The sequence below is a fragment of the Theropithecus gelada genome, chromosome 1 (genome assembly GCF_003255815.1).
Source record: "Theropithecus gelada isolate Dixy chromosome 1, Tgel_1.0, whole genome shotgun sequence".
Classification (NCBI taxonomy): domain Eukaryota; kingdom Metazoa; phylum Chordata; class Mammalia; order Primates; family Cercopithecidae; genus Theropithecus; species Theropithecus gelada.
In genome coordinates, this window is record NC_037668.1 from 105,818,371 (window position 1) to 105,846,001 (window position 27,631).

Here is a 27,631-nt window from a genome sequence, read left to right on the forward strand (position 1 = left end):
ATAAGAAAATAGCTTTGCATTAGGCAGGGTTTGAATTATGTTTTAAGGAATGAACTCCTCATGTAAAATATAACCCACTCCATATCTGTAATTTATTGTTTGCCATGTTCCATGCTGCATTTCCTTAACCATCCTGGATTAATGAATAATTATTGCATGCATTTCTGAGCACTAGTGCACCAAGAGTTTAATACAGGCTTAAACAATAGTTATTTGTTCTATTCCTTTTTTTTTGACACAGGGTGTTGCTGTGATGCCCAGGCTGGAGTGCAGTGGCACGACTGATCTTGGCTCACTGCAACCTGTGCCTCCAGGGTTCAAGTGATTCTCTTGCCTCAGCCTCCCAAGTAGCTGAGACTACAGGTGCGCTGGGGACTAGAGTCGTGCACCACCACACCCAGCTAATTTCTGTATTTTTAGTTGAGGCGGGGTTTCACCATGTTGGCCAGGCTGGTCTCGAATTTCTGGCCTCAAGTGATCTGCCCGCCTCAGCCTCCCAAAGTGCTGGGATTACAGCCATGAGCCACCATGCCCGGCACTGTTCTGTTTCTCTTATAGGAATATAGAAGTTGTGCAATCACAAACAAATGAAATGAAAATTTGAGTTAGTTCTCTAAAACTGAAAAAAATGTTTTCCTTATTCACTTATAAGAACGTTTAGTGTTGAATGTGAGATGTTGAAATCAGTAGAGGGCAGCACGTTTTATCTACATGTTGGATGCCTGGGACTCAGATGCCATTCTGTGTTGCTACTTGTAGCACTGGGAGTTAAATATAAGTCAGCACTTGCTGGCAGGCTTTGTATACACCTGCTACTGTAACTCAGAATGAGAAAGAACATGGAAGTTATGCAGAGAAGACATGAAATAACATTAGTGTAAATTTCCATTAGTGTGCAAGTTCTAGCTAAAAGCATCTGGAAGTGTTATGTTTATGTTTATTTGTAGCTTCTATTTTCAGAGATCGTTAAATTATAATTGTTAAACTGTATTTTTTTGTAACTTTTGAAGGCTTAACCAAAACCTCCAATATGATTTCAATTATACGTAGTATAACTTAGTAATTAAGAACATGGGCTTTGGAGTCAAGCAAGCATGGGTTCAAATCCTGGCTCTACCAAGACATTAAGCAAGACGACTTTGCTTAGACTCAGCTTCTTCATCTGTAATGTGTAGCACTATATTAGGATCAACTTCGAACTGTGAGGATTAAGTGAGATAACATAAATATTTAGCATAGGCACATGGTAAACACTTACGTATTCATTATTATAATTATAGTCTAGCAGTTTAAAGAGGCCTGTTCTAAGCTGGTTTAAAAATTTCATAGTTAGGAGGATGTCACATGTTCATAAGTTGTTTTACAATGATATTGTTAGTCAATTCTGCAGACAACATTCATTTTTTTCTGGGAATTAATTTGATTTTTCTCATAGTAATGTAAATTTGTATTTAATGAAACAAGGTAAGCCATGTTTAAAGTTATTTTTTGGGAAAGTATGAAAAGATGCTCTTTATAAATCTACCTTTTTTCTGGGTTAGAAATCATCTGAAGGGTTTGCAAAAAATAATTATTCTAGATGTAGCTGAGATTACTGACTTTCCCTCATCTCTGACCTTGTCAAAAAATGATGATGGATATACTGCCTCTTGCTGGTATATCCTATTATTATTAATTATTATTATTATTTGAGACAGGGTCTTGCTCTGTTGCTTGGGCTAGAATTCAGTGGTGCGATCATGGCTCACCACAGCTTCAACTTCCTGGGTCCAAGTGATCCTCCCATTTCAGCTTCCTGAGTACCTGGGACTATAGGCGTGCACTACCATGCCTAGCTAATTTTTAAATTTTTTATAGAGACAGGATCTCGCTGTGTTGCAAGGCTGGTCTCGAACTCGTGGGCTCAGGCAATCCTTCTTCCTCGGCATCCCAAAGTGCTGGGATTATAGGCATGCGCCACCATGCCAGGTCAGGATTCTGAATAAATTGAGAACACAAAAAAGAGCCTTTTTTTTTTTTTTTTTTTTTTGGAGATGGAGTCTTGTTCTGTTGCCCAGCCTGGAGTGCAGTGGCGCCTTCTTGGCTCACTGCAACCTTTGCCTCCTGGGTTCAAGCAGTTCTCCTTCCTCAGCCTCCTGAGTAGCTGGGATTACAGGCACCTGCCACCACGCCCGGCTAATTTTTGTATTTTTAGTAGAGACAGGGTTTCACCATGTTGCTCAGGCTGGTCTTGAACTTCTGACCTCATGATCCTCCACCTCAGCTTCCCAAAGTGCTGGGCTTACAGGCATGTGCCACCGCACTCAGCCTTTTTTTTTTTTTTTTTTTTTTGAGATGGAGTTTTGCTCTTGTCACCCAGGCTGGAGTGCAGTGGCATGATCTCAGCGCACTGCAACCTCTGCCTCCTGGTTCAAGTGATTCTCTTGCCTCAGCCTCCCGAGTAACTGTGATTACAGGTGTGTGCCACCACACCCGACCTAAACTTTTTTTCTTAGTAGCCGGATTGGACACTGTGTTAAGGCTTCTTACAACTTCTTCCTTTCCCCTCAAAAAAGTTATCTGGAAGCTGAGTGTGTTGGCTCCTGCCTGTAGTCCCAGCTACTTGGGAGGCTGAGTGGGGAGGGTTGCTTGAGTCTTGGAGATCAAGGCTGCAGTGAGCTATGATCACACCACCACACTCCAGCTTGGGTGACAGAGTGAGACCCTGTCTCAAAAAAATAAAAATAAATAAATAAATACATAAAATAAAATAAAATAAAAATAAAATAAAATGTCTGGAGAAGAGAATACAGAGCAAATTAACAACATACTTACCTAGCCAGCTGCTTAGAGATTCCCTGCGTGCCTTACAGTTTCTGCCAACACTTTGTCCAGCTCAGAAGGAGTGAGTTCTAGAGCAAAAGTGATGGTGGGTTTGCAGACCCTGACCTTTCTCTAGAAAGTCTGAGGAGAGTGAACTAGTGTACACCAAGAACTAGTGAACGTTAATTTTATCTTATTTTCCTCTCCCTGGTTAATTATATGCAGGTTCTCAGCATTAGCCAAGTTACTCTTCCCATGGGGAGGAGCAAATGAAGAGGTGAAGGGAGCAACTTAAAATGTAAAACCAGAATAGCTGCTTCTTGGAGATTGGAGTGGAAGTCCTATATGAAATATGAAGATGGGATACAAAAATTAGCTGGGCGTGGTGGTGTGCACCTGTGGTCCGAGCTACTTGGGAGGCTGAGATAGGAGTATAGCTTGAACCCAGGAGGAGGAAGCTGCAGTGAACCAAGATTGGGCCATTGCACTCCAGCCTGGGCAACAGAGCGAGACTCTGTCTCATAAATTAATTAATTAATTAAAGGTGGGTGGGGAGGTTTAATGGTTTCCTTTGTGACATTGATTACTTTTGACAGTATATTATGATTATGTACATATCCATTCTGTTTTGCTAAACCTTAAACTCCTTATGGACAGAAGACATACTTAAATCTATTCAGTGTCTGAAACTGGTTTGAATGTAGTATAGGTAGTAATAGGTCTGTGGGTCTTCTGTGATGTTTATCAGAGGTTTCATAGGTTTTGCTCTAGACCTACTGAAGTTGAAACTTTGGGGTTGGGACATGAAGCTGTGGGTTTGTATTTCCTAGTTCAGCAGGTGATTCTCATGTGCGTTTTCTGCTTATGAGGCTCTGCAGGTAGTAGTTGAATGATAGATATTTGGATGGATAGGCAAGATGGATAACGTTAAGGTTTTTTGCAATAAATTTAAGTAAATTAATAATTTCAGCTTATTAAATATAGAACTTTATTTTTAGTGAAGTAGAAATTTAAAACTAATTTTTAAAGTACATGAGGAAAATGTAATGTGTGGTTCATGTGTATTTTATTTTAAGCCTCAAATATATAAAGTACTACTGCCAGTAAGTCTGCTTCGCTTTTTGTGTTTTCTTTTTAAAAATTTGAGACAGGGTCTCACTCTTGTCACCCAAGCTGGAGTGCAGTGGCATGACCATAGCTCACTATAGCCTTGAACTACTGGGCTCAAGGGATCCTCCCACCTCAGCCTCCCAAGTAGTTGGGACTACAGACATGTGCCACTCCACCCAGCTAATTTTTTTGTATTTCTTGTAGACATGGGAGTCTCCCTGTATTTCACAGGCTGGACTCAAGTGATCTTCCTGTCTCACCCTCCCAAAGTGCTAGGATTATGGGCATGAGCCATTGCACCTGGTCCAAGATATTTAATTTTAATGTCACCACATTTTTCAGTCTTTCCTATATGGTTTGTGCTTTCTATGTATTGTTTAGAGGGGTAAAGATAGTTCTTTTATATTTTCCTTGGAAAGTGTTAAAGCTTTGTTTTCAAAGTTTTGTTTTTCATATTTAGGTCTTTATTCTTCTAGAAGTTGGTTAGGTGTGGTGGCTCATGCATGTAATCCCAGCACTTTGGGAGGCCAAGGTGGAAGGATTGCTTGAGGCCAAGAGTTTGAGACCAGCGTCGGCAACATAGACACCATCTCTACAAAAAAATAAGTAGAAGAATTAATTTTATAAAAGTAATTAGCTGGGCGTGGTGGCATGCCTGTGGTCTCAGCTACTTGGGAGGCTGAGGTAGGAGGATCTTTTGAGCCTGGGAGTTCGAAGCTGTAGTGAGCTAGGATGGCACCACTACACTTCAGCCTGGGTGACAGAGTGAGACCCTGTCCCTTAAAAAATGTTCTAGAAGTTTTGTTTGTTTTGACAGAGTCTCGTTCTGTCACCTAGGCTGGAGTGCCGTGGCACGATCTCAGTTAACTGCAACCTTCACCTCCTAGGTTCAAGTGATTCTTGTGCCTCAGCCTTCCTAGTAGCTGGGAGTACAGGCACCTGCCACCACGCCCAGCTAATTTTTTTGTATTTTTAGTAGAGACAGGGTTTCACCATGTTGGCCAGGCTGGTCTTGAACTCCTGATCTCAAGTGATCCTCCTGTCTCAACCTCCCAAAGTGCTGAGATTATAGGCATGACCCACTGTGCCTGGCCATGGAAGTTTTTTAAAATTTATTTTGTTGTTTTGTTTTTAACGTTTGGATAGGTAGTTGCCTCAGCACCTCTCTTTGAATAATACATTCTTTTGTGACTGATTTGCAAAGCCCCCCTCCCCTTGTCATATGTTAGGTCTTTCTGTGTGTCTTTTCTGGGCTCTCTATTTTATTCTGTTAGTCTGTTTGTTTCCTGCATTGGTTTCACAGTGTCTTAATTACTGTAGCTTTACATAGCTTTATAATAAATCTTGACACTTGGCAGGGTGAGTCCATTCACTGTGGGGCTTTTTGAGACTTGTCATGACTATTCTTAGCCCTTTGCTTTTCCATGTGAAGTTTAGAACAGCTTGTCAAGTTTCATGAAAAACTCTCTTGGGATTTTGATTATTATATTGTATTTATCGGTCAGCTGTAGGCGAATTTACATTTTCATAATAATAACTTTTATATCTGTGAACATGGTATGGTTGTTTACTTAGGTCTTCATTTATATCTTTCATAATGTTTTATAATCTTCTTCATAAATGTCTTATATGTCTTTTTTCCTAAGTCCCTTATAGTTTCGTTGTCATTATAAGTGGTTATCTTTTTTAAATTTACATTTTCTAATTTGTCATTGCTGGGATCTTAAATGTTGGTTTCTGCATTTGAATATTAACAATTCTTGTGAACTCTTATTAGTTGTAATACCAGTAATTCGACATAGGTTCTTTTGGAGTTTTTATTTAAACCACATATTATCTGAGAATGGTAACATGTTTATTTTTATTTCATCTTTTCACCACTTATTCTTTCATCCTGATTCCCCACCCCCCTCCCCCCACCCCTGCCCTATCTCACCACTTTGGGTAGAGTGTTATAATCTTTTTATGTCTGAAGAGAGCTGTGTCAGAAAAAGGACCATAAGTCAGCTGGCCTACCATACAGAATCAAAGACTATATTTCCCTGTGGCTATAGCCTCTCATTAAGGTAAAGGAGCATTAATGGCAGAGATACACGTGGAGACTTTAAGGCAGATATAGCTTAAAAATCAGTTTTTAAGTATTTATTTATTTTCTGTGTACCTTACACAGCAAACAAATAAAACAAATACTTAAACACAACTCTGAAGCATGTGATGAAATTCAGATGAAATAAGGGTTAATGTGCCTATTTTCAGGTTGCTTGTAGTCTGATGGGGTAACTAACACACTTAATGGAGCAGTTAGAAAGCAATATAAGTTAGTATATTCTTCAATACTGAGCAGTTAGACTCAGAGCCTGACCTCCATCCACAAAGCAGAAGATCCTTCTGTAACTTTTCCTCTCCACTTCCATTTCTTCCCATACCTCACAATTGAAGTGCCCTCAGCCTGTTTAAGAGCCTAAGATAAGAACTTAAAAGTAAACAGATTTTGTTTGGGACATGTGGGTTAATTCTTTAGTTATCTGCAGCTGTTTTTTGCTGCAATATCTGAGTATCTATGAAATTCATTTGGGAACCTGAGTTTCACGTAAGAAGATATGTGCAGTGTATTTCTGTGTGATGGTGTTATCTTTCCTTAATAAACAAGTAATTTTGTAAGCTTTGAAAAGTGGCTATAAATGGGTGGCAAATGCAAACATGTTTGTTTTAGTATTTTGAGTCCAGAAGCATGTCTATGCTATGTAGATAATTTTTATACATTTCAAATATCACACAATAAAGTGTATATTTATATATCTTATAAGAAACAGAAATTTGTATTATCTGAATTATTATGGTAAAAATTAGGCTTTAGTTGGCCACAACAACTCGGGGATATTCTACCAATCTCTCATGAGGAAATTCTCATCTTCCACCAAAATGTGGGATTCTACCAATCTCTAACACCAGGAATAACTTATACTTTAGGAGACCTTCTGTTACTGTCATATCATGAAGAATGTGTGTCATTACATACTTTGGAAGTTTATTTTTGTAACAGTACATTCAGGAATTAACATTATTCTTCACCCACTTTAGTTAGGCTCTTTGGCCAGGAATAAATTGCTGGATTTGATGCCAGTTTAAAAGTAAACTGGGTGTGAGGTGGGAGGATTGCTTAAGCCCAGGAAGTTGAGGCTGCAAGACCTTGTCTCAAAACAAAACAACACCACAAAAAAGTGAACCCGATTAACAACAGATGTATCTTGCCCACAGTTTCTTGGGGACATTATATAGTTGGTATGGTTTAAATGAATAAAGTTCCAACTTACTAATCTCTAATTTCATTTCCTTCTAAAATTAATTGGGCTTAATATTTTGGGTAGTTACACTTTGTGTGAAGAGTAGTATATATTTGCAGTGCAGGCAACTCTGAAGCCTGTATGATAAATGTTATTTTTATGGCGGAAACAGAGGACTTTGAGATTCTTTTATATTGATGTGTAGGAACAGATTTAGTTCTTAAAAAAAAACCAGGAATTTTTGTGTCTTTATTGAAAGCATTGCTTCACATATTTCAGATATGTGTTTAGGCATCTTCCTAATCTATGTTTTTGCAGAATGAGCTCACAGAATCTTGGGTCTGGAATATTTATTTAGCAAACATTTAATTTCCTAGTATATGTCAAACATGGTGTAAGACACTGGAAAAATAAAGATGAAGATTTCATCTCTGCTTTTAGGCAATGCTTAGTCTAGTTTTGGAAACAGGCATTAAAAAATACACAGACAGTGGAGTAAGTACATAATAACATGTTATAAAGTGCTATGGGAACACCAAAGAAAAGCTTGTGATTATTCATGGAGCGGGGCTCATGGAAATGTTTCACAGAAGGAGTGACACTTAAAGAAAAGTGGTCCGCTAGGGAGACAGTTGAGAAAAGAGCATTCCAAGTAGAGGGGAGAACATGGATCAAGGTGCAGAGTGGAGCCTGTTTAGGGACCTACAAGTTATTTGATATGTTTTGGGAACACAATATATGTGGGGAGTGGTGGGAGATGAACCTAGAAAGCTGGGCAGGGCATAAATTATGAAGGTCCTTGCTTTGTACCTTTAGGCAAAAGGGAGCCATTGAGGATTATAAGAAGTCATAATCAAATTTATGAGTTTGAAGAAGTCTGGAAGTGTGACTGGCACAGTTTAAATATTTCATCCATTTTTGTTGCTGCTGCTTTATAAGATTTTATTGAGTTAGTGAGACATCCTTTAAGGGAAAATTAGAGATTTTGCCAGCTTAGTACTGACTGCACAAATTCTCTGGCACAGCATAGGAAAAGCTGTCAAGTAGAACCTCTTGACCACTAGAGAGATGTTATTCTTCTTTTTTGGTAAGCAGCCAGATAGAACATTTAGAAATACTGAATGAACTTGGCAACAAGAGGAAATACCTCGGCCTGACATCTTACATCAAATGTCAGCCCCAAGTTGAAGCTCTAAGACCTTGTCGTCTCCCTTTCCTGCAGAATCATTGTGGTTGGAGGATAAACTCCCTGAGGGTTTATTTTTAGGGAATGATATGAATTGTCAGCTTAAGTTGTATACTCAGACATCTAAATATACAGAGTACACATTGTGCAACATATGAGAAATTTGGCTTAGTAATTTCCTCCCATGTGTTAAGGCTCATAATCTTATTTTTAAAGGGTTTAGTAATAACACAATATGAAACTTAACTGGTATTATACAAGTTAAAGTAGGTTCAGAGAAGAAAACAATATAATGAAAATTGTTGGGGTCCCAGAAACATGAGAAATTTCTGCTGCTTTCCTTTGCCTGTTTTGTATTGAAGTTATGTCTTAACAGCTTGGATTTCTATGTCCAGGACCATCACTGCCCATATAAGGCCTGTATGTGATTTAGACAAAGGGCCATCCATGTAAGCCCCTTGGGATGGGACCTTTGTGCCAAGAAGGTCTACTTTACTTCAGGAAGATGCAGGTCTAGTATTTGGGCTGGATTTCTGCCCCGACTTATTCCCTTGGCAGGGGTCCTTTGTGTAACATACAGAATGACCAGTTGTACCTCGTGGCCCTGCTCAAGTCTCTGTAACTGCAGACCTAATCTTAATGACTTTTTGCTCCACTTTGGGTTAATCTAGTCACTTCTTTCTTCTTTAAATAAAAGGGGGGAGGGTGTAGAAAGTGCTGTTACTCTTCTAAAGTGTTTGAATGATTCCCATTCCCTTTCCTTCTAATACTCAGTTTGCATTGGCAGCTGTACTTCCCAGTTAGGAATCACAGTTGTTGTGTTGGTCAGTCATAGCATATAAAAATTTTGATAAATAGGGAATGCCAGAGACAACTATTGTGGAAATCTTTTCAGTAGTATCAGGCTGTTTTGTACATACATAATTTCCCATAGGTGAAACTTTGTAAGTCATCACAAATCAAGAACTTTGACAAGTTCTCCTTCTTTCTTTTTCTTTTTTTATTATTCCCACCACCACCATATGTAACTTTTTTTTTTTTTCTTTTTTAGAGGAACAGGGTCTCACTCTGTTGCCCAGGCTGGAGTGTAGTGGCATGATCCTAACTCACTGCAGCCTCAAACTCTTAGGCTCAGGTGACCCTCCTACCTCAGTCTCCTGAATAGCTGGGACTACATTGTGTGCACAACCACGCCTGGCTAATGTTTTTATTTTATGTAGAGATGGGAATCTCAGTATGTTGCCTGGGCTGGTCTTGAACTCTTGGGGTCAAGTGGTCCTCCCGCCTCAGCCTCCCAAAGCACCAGAATTGCAGGCATGAGCCACTGCACCTGCCCCAAGTTCTCTTTTCTTTTGTTTCAGTGGATTTTATTGTATCTCTTTTCAATATTGAGGCACACTGAGGTTAAAAATCAAGAAAATATCATAACTCTGTTAGTTTTTCACTTTCTGAAATTATGTTTTTTCTGATTTTTATATTCAACTTTGTTCTTTCTGTCAAATTATACTGTAGCATTTTTTAAAAAATCAGAAAATATTATCTATAGTATGTATGGGCAGATAGTCATACAGAATAAACAAAAAGCAGCAGTGGTTTCCTAGACTTGATTATTTAAACAAATTATAACAGACTGTGTTTGGAAAATAGCTTGTCTTGTCAACAGCAGAAGCTTTTCCATTTTTAATAAAAGCATAGAAAGGACAAGGTTCCAAGTCATGTTTAAATTGCTGAATATCACCTGCAGAAAAGTTGTTGACATAGAAGTCAAATGACATTGAGACAATTGGCAGGCTTCGTTGTCTTGCTCGCGTTATAAAATCTACAGTGGACAGCCTGGATTTTAAAAGAAGAGTGGCATCTTTGGAATCTCTACTAGAATCTGCTGAGGTTAAAATAGACCCAGTGTTTTCTGAGTGATAGAAAATAGAATGTGCCTAGTGATGGCAAAAGTGAAATGTAGAAAACCCACTTGGATGGGTCTAAGGAAATAGATCCAGACCTGAAATTCCAAGTTCCAGGACTTCTAGTTTTCTTTAAAACTTGTAAAGCAAATCCTGCTTTGGAAAAAACTCAAGTAATACGTGAATTATGGGATTGTGAAAGAAGGGGTAAGGCTTGAATCCAGTCAGATTTTTGGCCTAGAATATGTGACAGTTGAGTTAAGAGTAAACATTATGGTTTTAATGTACTTCCAAAGAATATCATTGTTTATATCTGTGTACAGTGAATGTTTGAAAAGTTCTGGGTGATTGAGACAGTTTAAAATTTTTTTAAATTTTGGATTTACTTATTTTAAAATGTTACCAAAAATAAAAAAGAGCTACTTCACTGAGAGCCGGTGTGATAATTTACAGAGCATTTTAAATTTAATGTACAATCAACCAGTTTGTGGAAACTTTTTTTTTTTTTTTTGAGACGGAGTCTCGCTGTGTCGCCCAGGCTGGAGTGCAGTGGCGTGATCTCGGCTCACTGCAAGCTCCACCTCCCGGGTTCACGCCATTCTCCCGCCTCAGCCTCCGAGTAGCTGGGACTACAGGCGCCCGCCACCACGCCCGGCTAGTTTTTTGTATTTTTAGTAGAGACGGGGTTTCACCATGTTAGCCAGGATGGTCTCGATCTCCTGACCTCATGATCCCCCCGCCTCGGCCTCCCAAAGTGCTGGGATTACAGGCTTGAGCCACCGCGCCGGGCCCGTGGAAACTTTTTAAAGTGCACTTCTGATGTTCATTATCATTCATTAAGGAGTGTAAGCTGCATACTTCAGGTTTACAAGATAGTATGGTAAATTTAGTTAAGTTAGGGCTGGCTATTAGAAACGTAAGAAGTAAGCCAGGTGCGGTGGCTCACACCTGTAACCCCAGCACTTTGGGAGTTCAAGCTGGGTGGATCACTTGAGGTCAGGAGATCGAGACTAGCCTGGTCAATATGGTGAAACCCCATCTCTACTAAAAATATAGAAATTAGCCAGGCGTGGTGACACACCTCTTAATTCCAGCTACTTGGGAGGCTTAGGCACAGGAATTGCTTCAACCTGGGAGGTGGAGGTTGCAGTGAACCAAGATCGCTCCACTGCACTCCAGCCTAGGCAAGAGAGCGAGAGTCTGTTTCAAAAAAAGAAAAAAAGAGAGCGAGAAAGAAAGGTAAAAAAATTAACAGGATTCTGAAAACAAGTTAAAGTCATAGGCAAAATGACCCAGAGTAAGTATATGATAGGCTTTCTAGAGATTTTCGTGTCCTGGGGACAGTCCATTTATTATAATAAATTTTAGTTTACATGAACAAATATTTTAGTGTTTATTATGTGTTCAATAATCTCCTGAGAACTGTAGGAACCACCAGGAAAAACAAAAGGGAAAGGAAAGAAAGTAAAGTCCATCCACTCAAGTTATGTTACAGATGGGAATATTGAGGAACAGAGAAGATAAGAAGCTTGCTCAAGGTTACACAGCTAATAAGTAACAGAGTCAGTATCGGAATTCAAGCTCTAGAACCCATGGTGTTTAACACTTTTGCTATACTGCCTTACATAGGAGCAAAAAATTAGATAAATTTTGGAGGATGTTTACAGGGGATAATACTTGAGCTGAGTATTTAAAAAAATGTGCTTGTGGGTAGCACAGGGCAAGGGAGCAGAAGGAGAGTAGGTTATATGTAGAGAAGAAACAGGAGGAATCACAGGCTTGAATAAAGAATGTATTTGGCAATGATAGTAATAGCAAAAATTATTTTACACTCATGATGGACCAAGTACTGTGCCTCCACAAATCTCATTTAACTTTTGCAACAACTCTAGGAAATTAGTATTGCTATCCTCAGTTTACCTAGGTGGGTAAGTAGCAAATCAGGATCAGGATCCAGATGCTGACTGGCTGAATCCAGAAACCATGCTTTTACCCACTGCACTACCGTATGGCAAGTGGGGATATGGTGAACATACCCTCAGATAAAGCAGAGAATTGTGTTTTTTTAAGTAATTGATGGAAAAGAACATTGGATAGGTAGGATAATCAGAGATAATGGAAAGCTTTGAAAACCAATAGAGGAGCCATCTGATTAGAAAATGGCTTTTTTTCCCCCAAGTTACAATGAAAAACTCAATATACATAATTAGGCTATTCTTCTCTAATAATTACATATGTCAAGTAAAATGGTCTGTGAAAGCACTTAGTAGAATACTTGGACACGTAATAGTCACTCAAAAAATATAAGCTGAATCTGAGTCTTCTAAAGAACTTGGAAGCTCTTTGCACTGTAGTTAAAATATGAACAACGAATGCTCTAACAGCACTGTCCAATAGAAATATAATGTGAGCCACAAATGTAATTTTAAAATTTCTAGTACCCACATTAAAGGCTCAAAAGAAACAGATAAAATTAATTTTAATATATTTTCTTAAGCCCAGTATGTATTAATGTTTTCTGTTTTTTGGTACTAAGTCTTCAGAATCTATTATGTATTTTACACTTGCAGCACATCTCATTTCATGTGTTTAATAGACACATTTAACTAGGAGCTACTGTATTGGACACCAGGGCTCCATAGTTTTATAGCATAGCATCTGGTATCAGATCACCTGAGTTTGAATCCTACTGTTCTCTTTCTTAGATGTGTATGTATGTAGCAGCTACTTAGCCTGTCTGTGCCTTAGATTCCTGGTACATAAAATGAGAAAACTAATAGTATCTACCTCATCAAAGGGTTATTGTGGGGATTAAAAATAAGATAATACATATAAAGCATATAACTTGGTATCTGGCAAGTATTGAGTGAAAAATAAATATGTATTTTGATTAATCGCATCACGCTTCTATTGTTATGATTAAATAGCAGACATTCCTTAGTTTCCATGTCTTCTCCTTCTTGAAAGTATTTGGTTATCCCCACTTAAACATTCCCACTTAAAATCCTAAACCAATCACTAAATAGCAAAGAAAGGTTGCAGAGCTAGAGAAAAACGGTTATGAGTGGTATATGCTTGGCATTATACATTACTACTATTGGTATTCACTACAGGGTACAAATAAATTATTTTTGATTTGTTGTTATATTTAACACTCATCAGGTCTTTTGACTTTTGAATCTAGCATCATTATAGATGCTTTCTCAATCAGGATATAAAATTCATGTCTGGTAATAATTTACAGCATCATTGGCAACACTGAAATATAGAAAACATTCATTTTCTTACCCTGCTTCCTCCTGCCTTTGAAGCTCTGATTGAGCCTTTTCTGCTCTCAGCTATTTGGGACCAAGATATATAGTTGATACTGCTTTCTTTTCTTTCCTTCTATTTAAATCCTTAGAGGAAAGTGCACAAAACAAAAAAGTACAATGATTTATCACACATTCTTATGTAATTATCATGTACAGCAAAACGTAAAACATTGACAGCTTTCCAGATGGATCTTCTTGTAATCCCTTCCAGTCACCTGCAGAATGAACCAGTGTCCTGATGCTCAGGCTAATTACCTTCTAGTTTATTTATTTATTTATTTATTTATTTATTTATTTATTTATTTTGAGACAGAGTCTCATTCTGTCACCCAGGCTGGAGTGCAGCTGTCCTGATGCTCAGGCTAATTACCTTCCAGCTTATTTATTTATTTAGAGACAGAGTCTCACTCTGTCACCCAGACTGGAGTGCAGTGGTACGATCTTGGCTCACTGCAGCCTCCACCTCCTGGGTTCAGGCAATTCTCGTGCTTCAGAATTCTGAGTAGCTGGGATTACAGGTGCCTGCCAACACACCAGGCTAATTTTTGTATTTTTTGTAGAGGCATGGTTTCGCCATGTTGGCTAGGCTGGTCTCAAACTCCTGACCTCAGGTGATCCACCCACCTCAGCCTCCCAAAGTGCTGGGATTACAGGCATGAGCCACTGTGCCCAGTCACCTTCTAGCTTTTAAAAATAATTTTATCACTAAGCGTGTTTAGTTTTGTCTGTTTTTGAATTTTGCTTGAGTGAATTTAATAATAATTTTTCATTGTGAATGAATTCTGCATATAATCCTTCACTCAACATATTGTTAGATTGATCCATATTACTGCATGTAGCAGCAATTCATTTATTTCCATTGTTGTATAGTATTTCATTGTATGAATATACTATGGTTTGTTTGTTCTGTATTTGGACATTTGTTTTTTTTCCAGTTTGGGGCTATTATAAACAGTATTATTATGAACACTCATGCATATAAGCGTGCATTTCTGTAAAACACACCCAAGGGTAGAATTGTTAGATCATAGAGAAAGCAATCTTGAACTTTCATAGGTAATGCCAAACTTTTCAAAGTGGTTCTACCAGTTGTTTCTACCAGTGGTGTGTGAGAGTTTCCACTGACCATACATCCTCGACCAAAAAAAAAAAAAAAGCCATTTTTCCCCAATTTTAGTGATTCTGGTAGGTGTGTAATGATATTTCACTGTGGTTTTAGGATTTTTTTTTTTTTTTTGGCTGAGAAAAATTCAGTAAGAAGTTTCTGAAAATATTGACTAAGATCAATGAAGCCTTAGGTTTTTTTCTTTTTTTAAGAGACAGAGTGTCATTCTGTCACCCAGGCTGGAGTATAGTGGCACGATCATGGCTCACTGCAGCCTTGAACTTGTGGGCTCAAGCGATTCTCCTGCATCAGCCTCCCAAGAAGCTGGAACTTTAGGTGCGTGCCACCACACTCTGCTAACTTTTTAAATTTTTTGTAGAGCTGGAGTCTCTCTTCTGTTGCCCAGGCTGATCTCGAACTCCTTGGGCTCAAGTGATTCTCCCGCCTCAGCCTCCCAAAGTGTTGAGATTACAGACGTGAGCCATTGCACCCGGCTGCCTTTGGTTTTCAATTTTCCATGCTCTCACTGTCTTTCAATACCGCAGTCGAGTTGATAATACTTTTCATTTGTTTTGATTTGTTTTGAGACAGACCGTTGCTCTGTCATCCAGGCTGGAATACAGTGGTGCAGTCTTGGTTCACTGCAGCCTCTGCCTCCCAGGCTCAAGTGATCCTCCTGCTTAGCCTCCCAGGTAGCTGAGACTACAGGTGTGTGCCACTGCGCCAGCTAATTTTTTGTAAAGACAGGGTTTTGCCATATTGCCCAGGCTGGTTTTGAACTCCTGGGCTTAAGAGATTCTCCTGCTTCTGCCTCCCAAAGTGCTGGAATTAAAGGCGTGAACCACTGTGCCTGGCCAAGAGTTGATGATACTTCTTTGTTTTTTTGTTTTTTTTTTTTTTGAGATGGAGTCTTGATNTGAACTCCTGGGCTTAAGAGATTCTCCTGCTTCTGCCTCCCAAAGTGCTGGAATTAAAGGCGTGAACCACTGTGCCTGGCCAAGAGTTGATGATACTTCTTTGTTTTTTTGTTTTTTTTTTTTTTGAGATGGAGTCTTGATCTGTCACCCAGGTTGGAGTGCAGTGGCGCGATCTTGGCTCACTGCAACCTCCATCTCCTGGGTTCATGCAATTCTCCTGCCTCAGCCTCCTGAGTAGCTCGGATTACAGGCATGCACCACCACGCCTGGGTAATTTTTGTATTTTTAGTAGAGACAGGGTTTCACCATATTGGTCAGGCTGGTCTTGAACTCCTGACCTCAAGTGATCCACCCACCTCAGCCTCCCAGAGTGCTGGGATTACAGGCGTGAACCACCACACCCAGCCAATGATGATACTTTTAAGAAAGAGTATTTTAAGCTTTAATTGGATGCATGAAAGCAGTTAGTTTGGGATATTGGCCAAGATTCTTTCTTTATACTTTTGACTATCGTATCTAAAAAACAGATGTATTTTTTCTCTTTGTAATAATTTAGCTGCCATTCCAGGAATCATAGCAATTACTGAAATAAGAGGTATAGTCTATGGTTTATGGACTTGGATTTAATGAGTAAATCCTTCTAGTTCCTCTGGAATTGAGCCATTTTTCTTTGTTAGATGTTTTAAAAAATAAAGTACAAGTATGGTAACTGATCTGGATGACATTGAATAGCTAGTTACTGTTGACTAAAGTAAAACAGACTTTTGACATCTCATGGGTAATGTCTGAAAGGTAAAGTAACACTAGATAAATGTCTGTATTCTACTCTGAAAATAGCAAAAGCCATATGGAACCAAGAGTTAATTGTCTTGTAAATTTAATCCCACTCTCAGCCGGGTGCAGTGGCTCTCACGCCTGTAATCCCAGTACTTTGAGAGGCTGAGGCGGTTGAGTCACCTGAGTTTGGGAGTTCGAGACCCGCCTGGCCAACATGGTGAAACCTTGTCTCTACTAAAAATACAAAAAAATTAGCTGGGAGTGGTGGCACATGCCTGTAGTCCCAGTTACTCGGGAGGCTGAGGCAGGATAATCACTGGAACCCGGGAGGCGGAGGTTGCGGTGAGCCAAGGTCACACCATTGCACTCCAGCCTAGGCAACAAGAGCAAAACTCTGTCTCAAAATAAATAAATAAAATAAAATAAAATTTAATCCCACTCTGATAATGCCGTGACATAATGAAAATTGTAAAACTGTGATTTCTTTTTGTGAAAGTAATACTGAGAATGGAAAAAAGATAACGCTGTGAAGGTTGTACAGGAGGATTAAGTTTTGTATAAAAGCTCAGTGTGTGTGTATTTGTGTTTAAAAGGCCTTCATATGCACTGAAAAGAGAATTATGGGAGTTTTTCTGGATAATTGTGTCTCCAAAAATACCAGTTTGATAGCTATTTATAAGTGTGAAACAATTATGTTGTTTTATTCTCCAGTTTAATAGAAAAATGTAAATTTCTAAAATGTTTTTATAATGGAATAATTTAACCTCAGATTTTGTCCCATTAATAGTCATTTAGTAGTAGAAAGATTTTTAAGATGAAAAGTTTTAGGTACTTTAAAAGGATTGATGTAAATGTCATCTGAAAACAATTATACTTTAAACTTGGAGGGTAAATACTTAAAACGTAAAGTCTGATTTCACCAAACATAAAATAGGAAAAAAAAATGTTACATGTATGATTATTTTTGGTACTTAATAGGAATGAACCTTGCACCACTTGTGGCTTATTCTCTCTTCTGCTTGTTGTAGAGCTTGGAATATAATTGGTTGTGTAACTTTTGATTTAAACATTTAATTGAAGCTAAATTGATGCTTTGAATAAAAAAAACAAACATACTTCCTGGGTAGAGTCACAAGTTGTGTTTTCTGGTACTTAGGGTTTTAAACAGAATTTGACAGATTTCTGGTAGAGGCAATAAATTTTAATTTTGGAAACATTATGAAAATTTGGAGAATGAAAGCCAAGGAGACTTCTGGTTTCTCTCTCCCTCTCTCTCTCCTTTCTCTTTCTCTTTCTTTTCACAAGGTCTCACTCTGACATCCAGGCTGGAGTGCAGTGGTGCAGTCATAGCTCACTGCAGCCTCAAATTCCTGGAGTCAAGCAGTTTTCCTGCCTCAGCCTCCTGAGCATGTGCCACAACACCTGGCTTTTTTTTTTTTTTTTTTTTTCGAGGTCTCACTGTGTTTCCCAGGCTGGTCTCAAAACTCCTGGACTTAAGTGATCCTCCTGCGTCAGCCTCCCAAAGCACTGGGATGATTACAGGCATGAGCCACCTCAGCCAGCTGGTTTCATTTTAAAGAAGATAGTGTCTGATAAATTTAGCAGATTGAGAATCAAAATAAGAATATATGTATTTTATTCTTTGCTCTTTCATACTTGTGATACATTTTGAAGTTTATTACTTGTTTTCTCCATGTTAGTCACATACGTAAGCAGGAAAGTATTTGTTTGAAAATTTAATGTTAACAATTAAATTCCTGATAATAATACATGAGGATATTCATACCCACATTCCGAATGACAAGTATTGCTAACAGCCTGTCTTGATAGGGTGAGATTAACCCTTTCCAAAGAATTTGAACTTTTTCAACCTTTTAAAATTTGGGAGGTATTTATATTTGACCCTCAGGTAAGCAGAGTAAACATCAAGGACCTAGGTCTGGTTGTTTTTAACTGTTCAGTTTTTAAAGTAGGTCTCATTAAAGCCTGAAAAAGTCACAAATACCTTCTTGTTTTTTTTGTTGTTGTTGTTTGGTTTTTTTTTTTTTGGTGGTGGTGTTTTTTTGAGATAGAGTCTTGATCTGTCCCCCTGGCTGGAGTGCAGTGGTGTGATCTTGGCTCACTGCAACCTCCACCTCCCAGGTTCAACCAATTCTCGTGCCTCAGCCTCCCAACTAGCTGGGACTACAGGCTAATATTTGTATTTTTTTAGTAGAGATGGGGTTTCGCCGTGTTGGCCAGGCTGGTCTCGAACTCCTGACCTCAGGTGATCCACCTGCCTCAGCCTCCCAGAGTGCTGGGATTACAGGTGTGAGCCACTGCACCCGGCTGTGAATTGTTTTAATTGATCAGCTTATCACAAGTGACAGGCCAGATATTTTATGTTAATAATATAGTTGATTTAAATGAACCTACAAGTTCTTGTAATTTGGGCAAGACCACTTGCAAATAAATTGCTCTGTTGCAAACTAGCTGTGATATATGCTGACTTTACCATGTATAGTAGATAATCCAACTCTGGTTATTATGCACTAAAAAGCCCTTTTAATAAAAAATTAAGCTTAATTCCTTCTTAAATTAAAAATGAATATTTGCTTTGTAACACTCTCTCCCCTACTTTGCAGAGTTTCAGATTCAGTTAAACATTGGATACTTACTGTTTTCCTTTTGACACTGGTAGTCTAAATAAAGATAGGGGAAAAAAATCAAAATCAAACTATGGAATACAAAGTACCACAATGATGTGGAATATCACTTTCTGAACTTTTCACCTTTTACTTTTAAGATAAAGATACAGATATCACCATGAAGGGTAATGTGGATGACTTTGGCCTGCGAGACACCTTGAGCGTCGCATCCACGGATTCCTTTGCTTCAGCAGCAGAGGTAGGACATGTGTGTTCCTAATGAGGATTTCTATTTCTTTTTTAGTGGAAACAACAGTCTTGTCATTATACTGTAATTCAGTTTGGTCACTGTTTATTTAGCATCTACCATGTGGTAGGTACCAGGATACAAAAATGAATAAATCTAACATGAAAATAAGCTCCTACAGGAGCTTACACTCTCTTTAAGGAGATGGACCTGTAAACACGTGATTTGGATGGGCACTTTCATATACTGTAGATTATGGGGGAGGAATAGAAACTAGTATGTTAATGGAAAGCAGTTTTTCAGCTTATATCAAGAGTCTTAAAGATGTTCAGTTTCTTTAGTTCAGAAATCATACTTTTAGATTTTTGTTCTAAGAAGGTGATCAGATTCAAAGATTATATGTTAAAAACAATTCACTGTTGGCCAGGTGCAGTGGCTTACACCTGTAGTCCCAGTACTTCAGGAGGCTGAGGTGGAAGGATTGCTTGAGCTCTGGAGTTTGAGACCAGCCTGGGCAACATAGTGAGACCTTGTCCCTACAAAAAATTTTAAAAATTAACCAGATGTGGTACTGAGTAGCCTATAGTTCTGGTTACTCAGGAGGCTGAGGTGGGAGGATCCCTTAAGCCCAAGAGGTCAAGACTGCAGTGGGCCATGATTGTGGCACTACATTCCAGCCTGGGTGACAGAGCAAGACCCTGTTTCAAAAAAATAAAATAAAAAATATATATATAGATAGATAAGATAGATAGATAGATAGATATGTATACACACACACACACACACATTCACTGTGGCATTTTAATAACAATGAAAAATGGAAAACAATCTAATGCCAGATTATGGCACATCTGTAATTAAAAATGTTATAGAGCTATCAACATGTTTCCAATAATTTTAATGTCATGGGAACATATGTTAAGTGAAAAGATTAGTATGTAAAGTTTTATATAGATTGTATGATTATAATTTTGTAAAAAGGAAACAAAAACATGCATGATATATAAGTATATAGGCAGAGGAAAAAAGACTAGCTATAAATAAACAGTAGTGATTACTGAATTATAAATCTGTGGGTAATTTATTTTTCACTGAGATTTAAATTTTTTACCAAAAGAGACTGCTTGCAAAGAGGTCATCTTTTTGTTTTTATTTTTGTACTTAAATCAGCTTTAAAAATTATATGTGACCAATTTTATATCAGAATATTTGCATTTTTACAGTAGATTTTGGATATTATAATTTTAGGTGGTCTTTTTTCATAGAAATAGTATTATGCATCTGGCCAGGCACAGTGGCTTATTCCTGTTATCCCAGAACTTTGGGAGGCCAACGTGTGCAGATCACCTGAGGTCAGGAGGTTGAGACCAGCCTGGTCAACATGGTGAAACCCCATCCCTACTAAAAATTTAAAAATTAGCCGAGCATGATGGTGCATGTCTGTAATCATAGCTACTCAGGAGGCTGAGGCACAAGAATCACTTGTACCTGGGAGGTGGAGGTTGCAGTGTGCCAAGATCGTACCACTGCATTCCAACCTGGGCAACAGAGTGAGACTGTCTCACACACACATGCACAAAAATAGTATTACACATCTATAACTGATATGTGAATTTTATCTCTAGTTTGGAAGCTTTAGATATTCCAATACCTGTACCTTTAACTTTGGATCTGCCTTTTTAAAAGCAGTACTGATTCATAATTTCTTTTGTCCTCTCAAGGTTTTTCTGTATGTGTATATTTCAGCCATCACTTACAGTATCATCTCCTAATTGTTTACATTAAAAAAAATTTTCCGCCGGGCGCGGTGGCTCAAGCCTGTAATCCCAGCACTTTGGGAGGCCAAGATGGGCAGATCACGAGGTCAGGAGATCGAGACCATCCTGGCTAACATGGTGAAACACCATCTCTACTAAAAAAATACAAAAAAAAAACTAGGCAGGCGCTTGTAGTCCCAGCTACTTGGGAGGCTGAGGCAGCGTAAACCCGGGAGGCAGAGCTTGCAGTGAGCTGAGATCCGGCCACTGCACTCCAGTCCGGGTGACAGAGCGAGTCTCTGTCTCAAAAAAAAAAAAAAAAAAAAAATTTCCACTTATAAGTTTGCAATAGACAGAATATATTTACTTGTTCTATGGGAAAGCTGTTTCCTCTTCCTTTTACTGTTATTACATACATGTTTATCTTTCTATTCTGTAGATGCTATGTCCTAGATGGTTTGTAAGGAGAAAAATTGCTATTCACTTTGCACTTTTTTTCCATTGTGAGGAACAATATACCTAATTGCTCTAAAGTTTTTTTTTCTAATATGCAACTTTAAAAAATATTTTGCTAAGTGTTCATTGTACTCACTTTAAATTTATTGTTTAATAAGATTTAATAAAAATTATTAAATACTTGTGGAAAATGAAATGCATGAATATACACAAAAAGGACTTACTATTCAAGAAATATCCTAAGACTGCTTCCATGGTGTAAATGTATGGTCTCAGAATGTGAATGTTCCAAGATAAATTCTTTTATAAGAAATGTTTGTTAAATTATTTTTAACTATATGCCAAGCACTTAAGGTTAAATTAGGGAAAATTGTTTTAATGAAGAAAGTTACTAAGTTAATAGATTCAGAACCTTTTGGGAAGTTAAACAGTTTTTCATCATTCGAAAACGTTTTCAGGATTACCAGAAAGATTTCTTGCCTAGTTAGATTAAAACAATTTCTGGTATAGGTTTTTCTATAAACTAGATCAATCATTTGTGAAAGTGATTAAGAAGATTTTCCTCTATAAGCGTTGCCAAACATTGGTTTGGAACCACGGATGAAGATTTTTTTTTTTTTTTTTTTAAATATAGCTTTCTTGACAGTAATTCATATGCCATAAAATTCAGCCTTTTAAACTATAGAGTTCAGTGGTTTTTAGTATGTTTATGTAGTTGTGCAGCCAGCAGTACTTTCTAATTTCAGAACATTTTTATTACCCTAAAACCCCTACCCAATAGCAGTCACTCTCCATCTTCCTTTACCCCCCAGCCCTTGGCACCCAATACCTTCTGACTCTATGAATTTGCCTTATTCTGAACATTTCTTGTAAGTGGAATCATACCATGTGATATGTTGTATTTGACTTTCTTTCACTTAGCATAATGTTTTCTTTCAAGTTCTGAAAAGTCTTTTTGATATTAGGATACCTTCACATTTTACTCCTAATCCTTCCATCTGTTAAAGAGATTCTTATTTAATAGGTAGAAACTAATATTGTAGAGAGCAGTTTGTAGTTGTAGATTCCTTTTTTTTTTTTTTTTTGAGACGGAGTCTCGTTCTGTCACCCAGGCTGGATGGAGTGCAGTGGCGCGATCTCGGCTCACTGCATGCTCCGCCGCCTCCCGGGTTCACGCCAGTCTCCTGCCTCAGCCTCCCGAGTACCTGGGACTACAGGCGCCCGCCACCACGCCTGGCTAATTTTTTTGTATTTTTAGTGGAGACGGGGTTTCAACGTGTTCGCCAGGATGGTCTCGATCTCCTGACCTCGTGATCCGCCCGCCTCAGCCTCCCAAAGTGCTGGGATTACAGGCGTGAGCCACCTCGCCCGGCTGATTCCATTTTTTAAAGAATTACCACTTTGCAATTGTGTATATGTGTTTAATAGAGAAATCATAGGCTTCTCTTAATTTTTTAAAATAGAGATGGGGTTTTGCCATGTTGTCCAGGCTGCTCTCAAACTCCTGAGCTCAAGCAATCCTCCCACGTCGGCCTCCCAAAGTGCTGGGATTATAGGCTTGAGCCACTGTGTCCGGCTGAAAATTTTATTTTTTATAATTCAGATACCTCTGCTGGGCACGGTGGCTCACACCTGTAATCCCAGCTCTTTGGGAGGCCGAGGCAGGCAGATCACGAGGTCAGGAGATTGAGACCATCCTGGCTAATACGGTGAAACCCTGTCTCTGCTAAAAATGCAAAAAATTAGCCTGACGTGGCGGCGGTCACCTGTGGTCCCAGCTACTCGGGAGGCTGAGACAGGAGAATGGCATGAACCCGGGAGGTGGAGCTTGCAGTGAGCCGAGATCGCGCCACTGCACTCCAGCCTGGGCAACAGAGCGAGACTCTGTCTCAAAAAATAAAATTAAAGGCCGGGCGCAGTGGCTTGCGCCTGTAATCCCAGCACTGTGGGAGGCTGAGGCGGGCGGATCACAAGGTCAGGAGATCAAGACCATCCTGGCGAACACGGTGAAACCCCGTCTCTACTAAAAAAATACAAAAAGTTAGCCGGGCGTGGTGGCGGGCGCCTGTAGTCCCAGCTACTCGGGAGGCTGAGGCAGGAGAATGGCGTGAACCCGGAGGCGGAGCTTGCAGTGAGCCGACATCGTGCCACTGCAGTCCAGCCTGGGCGACAGAGCCAGACTCCGTCTCAAAAAATAAATAAATAAATAAAATAAAAATAAAGTAAAATAAAATAAAATAAAATTTTTAGATACCTCTACTTGTACTCTAAATGGAACCTTGGAAAGCTTTTGCTATACACACCTCTCTGATTTGACAACACTTATTTATAGCAATCCAAAAACTACACCAATAATAGGGCCACGTTCAGCCATCACGGGAGCAAGATGGCGATTCTGGGCAGGCAGTATGGGCTTATTTTGCCAAAGAAAACACAGCAGTTGCATCCTGTTTTGCAAAAATCATCAGTGTTTGGGAATGATTCTGATGATGATGATGAGACCTCCATGAGTGGAAGCCTTCAGAGGGAAGCTGCTGAGAATAGCAGGCTGTGAAACAAACCAAACTGGAATCCAGAAGGCCCTTGAAGAAGATGCTACTGTGTATGAATATGACAGTATTTATGATGAAATGCAGAAAAAACAGGAGGAAAACAATCCCAAATTGCTTTTGGGGGAAGACTGAAAGCCCAAGTATATTCACAACTTGCTAAAAGCAGTTGAGATCAGAAAAAAGGAACAGGAAAAAAGAATGGAAGAGAAAATACAGAGAGAACGAGAAATGGAAAAGGGAGAATTTGATGATAAAGAGGTATTTGTGACATCTGCATATAAGAAAAAACTGCGAGAGAGAGCTGAAGAAGAAGAAAGAGAAAAGGGGGCAGTTGCCCTGGAAGCATGTTTGGATGTAATCAAGCAGAAAGATCTCAGTGGATTTTATAGGCACTTATTAAATCAAGCAGTTAGTGAAGAGGAAGTACCTAAATGCAGCTTTTGTGAAGCCAGATCTGGTATAAAGGAAGAGAAATCAAGGGGCTACTCCGATGAAGTAAGTTCAGAAACCAGAGTACCACAAGAGGAAATGCATTCTTCAAACTGATGTGAAAGTAGAGGAAAACTCAGATGCAGACAGTGACTTTGATGCTAAGAGCAGTGAGGATGATGAAATAGAAGAAACTAGAGTGAACTGCAGAAGGGAAAAGGTCGTAGAGACCCCTGAGAATGACCCCCAAGCACCACAGGAATCAAAACCACTCTCAGTCACCTGGTGAAGAAAGAGGGCACAGTGCCAGACACCACGTGAAAGGATCACGAACGTCGAGAGGACACGTGAAAAGGGAAGATCAGCACCAACAGAAGCAATCCAGAGACCAGGAGAACCATTACAGACTGTGATTACCAGAAAGGAAGGGATTCTCATAGGCACAGGAGGCCAGTCATAGAGATTCCCATTGGAAGAGGCATGAACAGGAAGATAAACCAAGGATGAGAGACCAAAGAGAAAGAAGTGACAGAGTGTGGAAAAGGGAGAAAGACAGGGAGAAATATTCCCAAAGAGAACAAGAAAGAGACAACAAAATGGTCAGAACCGACACAGTGAGAAAGGAGGGAAGGAAGAGAAAAGCAAAGCAAAGGAAGAGCATATGAAAGTAAGGAAGGAAAGATATGAAAATAATGGTAAATACAGAGATAGAGAAAAATGAGAAGTAAGTGTTCAGTCTTCGGAAAGAAATTGAGACAGAAAGGAAAGCAGCCCAAGTTCTAGGGCAAAGGATACATTTCTTGACCAAGAAGGATCCAACAAAATGAGAAACATGGCAAAGGACAAAGAAGTAAACCAGGAGAAACCTGCTAATTCTTAATAATCACTGGGAGCAAAACAGAGACTCACAGAGGAAAGGCAAGAAGAGAAGGGTAAAGAACAAGAGAGACCACCCGAGGCAGTGAGCAAGTTTGCAAAGAGGAACAACGAAGAAACTGTAATGTCAGCTAGAGATAGGTACTTGGCCAGGCAGATGGCGCAGGTTAATGCAAAGAGCTATATTGAGAAAGAAGATGATTGATGGCTACCCCAAGAGAAAGATTTAAGGAAGCCCAGAAAACTGTAATTCCTGGAACCTGCTGTGTAAAACCATAAAGGAGTGTGTTGCCAGTAGTTTGGAGGGCATTTTAAAATTTATTTTCAAAATTTTAGGTTAAAATCAAAAGTCTTACATCTTGGATGCTTGGATGTGAATGTTTGGCTGAATTTATATATAGTGTGTACTTATCAATACCATATTCTTTGTTGTATTCAAGAACTGCAAGAGTGTACTAATTCCCTGTGGGTACATAATGAGGAAAATTGGCTTCACTACAACCATTAAAAAATAATTTTGGCCAGATGTGGTAGCTCATGCCTGTAATACAAACATTTTGGGAGGCGAGGCAGAAGGATCACTTGAGGCCAGACATACAAGACCAGCCTAGGCAGGATAATGAGACCTTGTCTCTATTTAAAAAACAAAAGGCCTGGCATGGTGGTTCATGCTTGTAGTCCCAGCTGCTTGAGAGGCTGAGGCAGGAAGATCATTTGAGCCTAGGAATTTGATGTTACAGTGAGCTGTGATCATACCACTGCACTCCAACCTGGGCAACAGAGCAGGACTCTGTCTCTAAAAAAAATTGTTTTTAATAAATAATTGAACTCTTCTAATAATGTTGGTTTTGTTGCAGGAAATACTGTATTTCAGATAAAATATTATTTTATAAATATTGTATTTCAGATAAAATGGATTTGAACAATAGAAAATATACTTTATGTTCTGAAATTTGTATTAAAGTATAAAATGTGGATCATCTTGTCTAAATAGCTTACAGCATAGTTGGCTTAAATGAAAATAAAAAATAGTGATATGCTTAAAAAATACACCAATAATAATATACAAAGCAACAAAGATGAATATTTAGGATACTTATAACCTGAACAGGCGGGGAGGGCTATATCTATCATTTAAAATTTTTCTTGTATGAAAGTATGAAGGCATGGCCGCCCATGGTGGCTCACGCCTGTAATCCCAGCACTTTGGGAGACTGAGATGGGCAGATCACCTGAGGTCAGGAGTTCTAGACCAGCCTGGCCAACATGGTGAAACCCAGTCTCTGCTAAAAATACAAAAATTAGCCAGTGTGGTGGCACGCGCCTGTAATCCCAACTACTTAGGAGGCTGAGGCAGGAGAATCGCTTGAACATGGGAGGCGGAGGTTGCAGTAAGCTGAGATTGTGCCACTGTACTCCAGCCTGGGCAACAGAGTGAGACTCTGTCTCTCTCAAAAAAATATATATATATATATATGAAGGCTTGACTGGGGCTGAAAGATCTGTTCCCAACATAGGAAAGTTGGTGCTATCCATTAACAGAAGACCTAAGTTTCTCACCACATTGACTTTTCTGTAGGACTATTTGAATATCTTTACAGCATGGCAGCTGGCTTCCCGCAGAGGGAGTAACCCAAGAGAGGGCAAGGTGGAAGTGATGACTGTTTTGACCTATCCTCAGAAATCTCATTCTGTCATATCCACAATGTGCTGTTGGTTACACAGGTTAGCCCTATTCAATGTGGGATGGGGTGTGAGTAACCAGGGTGAGAGAATCATTGAAGACCAGTTTGGAGGGCAGCTATTTTAAGTTCCTATTTTCTATTAAGGGATACAGATTGCTAACAACCTGCTTTCTTTAATTGTAAGTCTTATTTATAATTTTAGGTGATTGATTTCAAAGGAAAATGTAAACATGTATAAAATGGTCCACATTAAAATAGAACTTAGCCTATTTCATGTCCCTACTTGTAATAATCTTGAGACTTTAGACATTTTCATTCACGGTCATTCAGAGGACCTGGTCTGGATTAAGGCTTTTAAAAAATATTACTTCAAATTTAACATAGTAATTACATGCCAAGGAGGATAAGGCTCAGTCCATCTTGTACCTCATGGGGCCCAAGAAAAGTAATTTAGGATGTTTGAAATCTGTAGCTAATCCCCAAGCACAGTTTTCACTGGTTGCTTCATATGTAGGAGTTACCTATTTATCTGTTTTTATTGTTGGCTGTTGTTGACTTGTTTGATTTCTTTTTTTCTTTCTTTCTTTTTTTTTTTTTTTTTTTTTT

At 38.9% G+C, this 27,631-nt stretch overlaps 1 protein-coding gene and 1 pseudogene across 3 annotated transcripts in view; both read left to right on the forward strand.

Moving 5' to 3' along the window:
- Positions 1-27,631, forward strand: part of MIGA1 (mitoguardin 1) — a 97,485-nt gene that overhangs the window by 45,145 nt on the left and 24,709 nt on the right. For both annotated transcript variants that reach the window (XM_025367505.1, XM_025367496.1), the window contains exon 8: positions 19,182-19,282. In XM_025367505.1, coding sequence (XP_025223290.1) covers positions 19,182-19,282 — 101 coding nt within the window. The remainder of the gene's footprint in view (positions 1-19,181; positions 19,283-27,631) is intronic.
- Positions 23,864-26,104, forward strand: LOC112612684 (annotated as a pseudogene). Its single transcript, XR_003116885.1, has one exon. The product of XR_003116885.1 is annotated as a nuclear speckle splicing regulatory protein 1 pseudogene (transcript).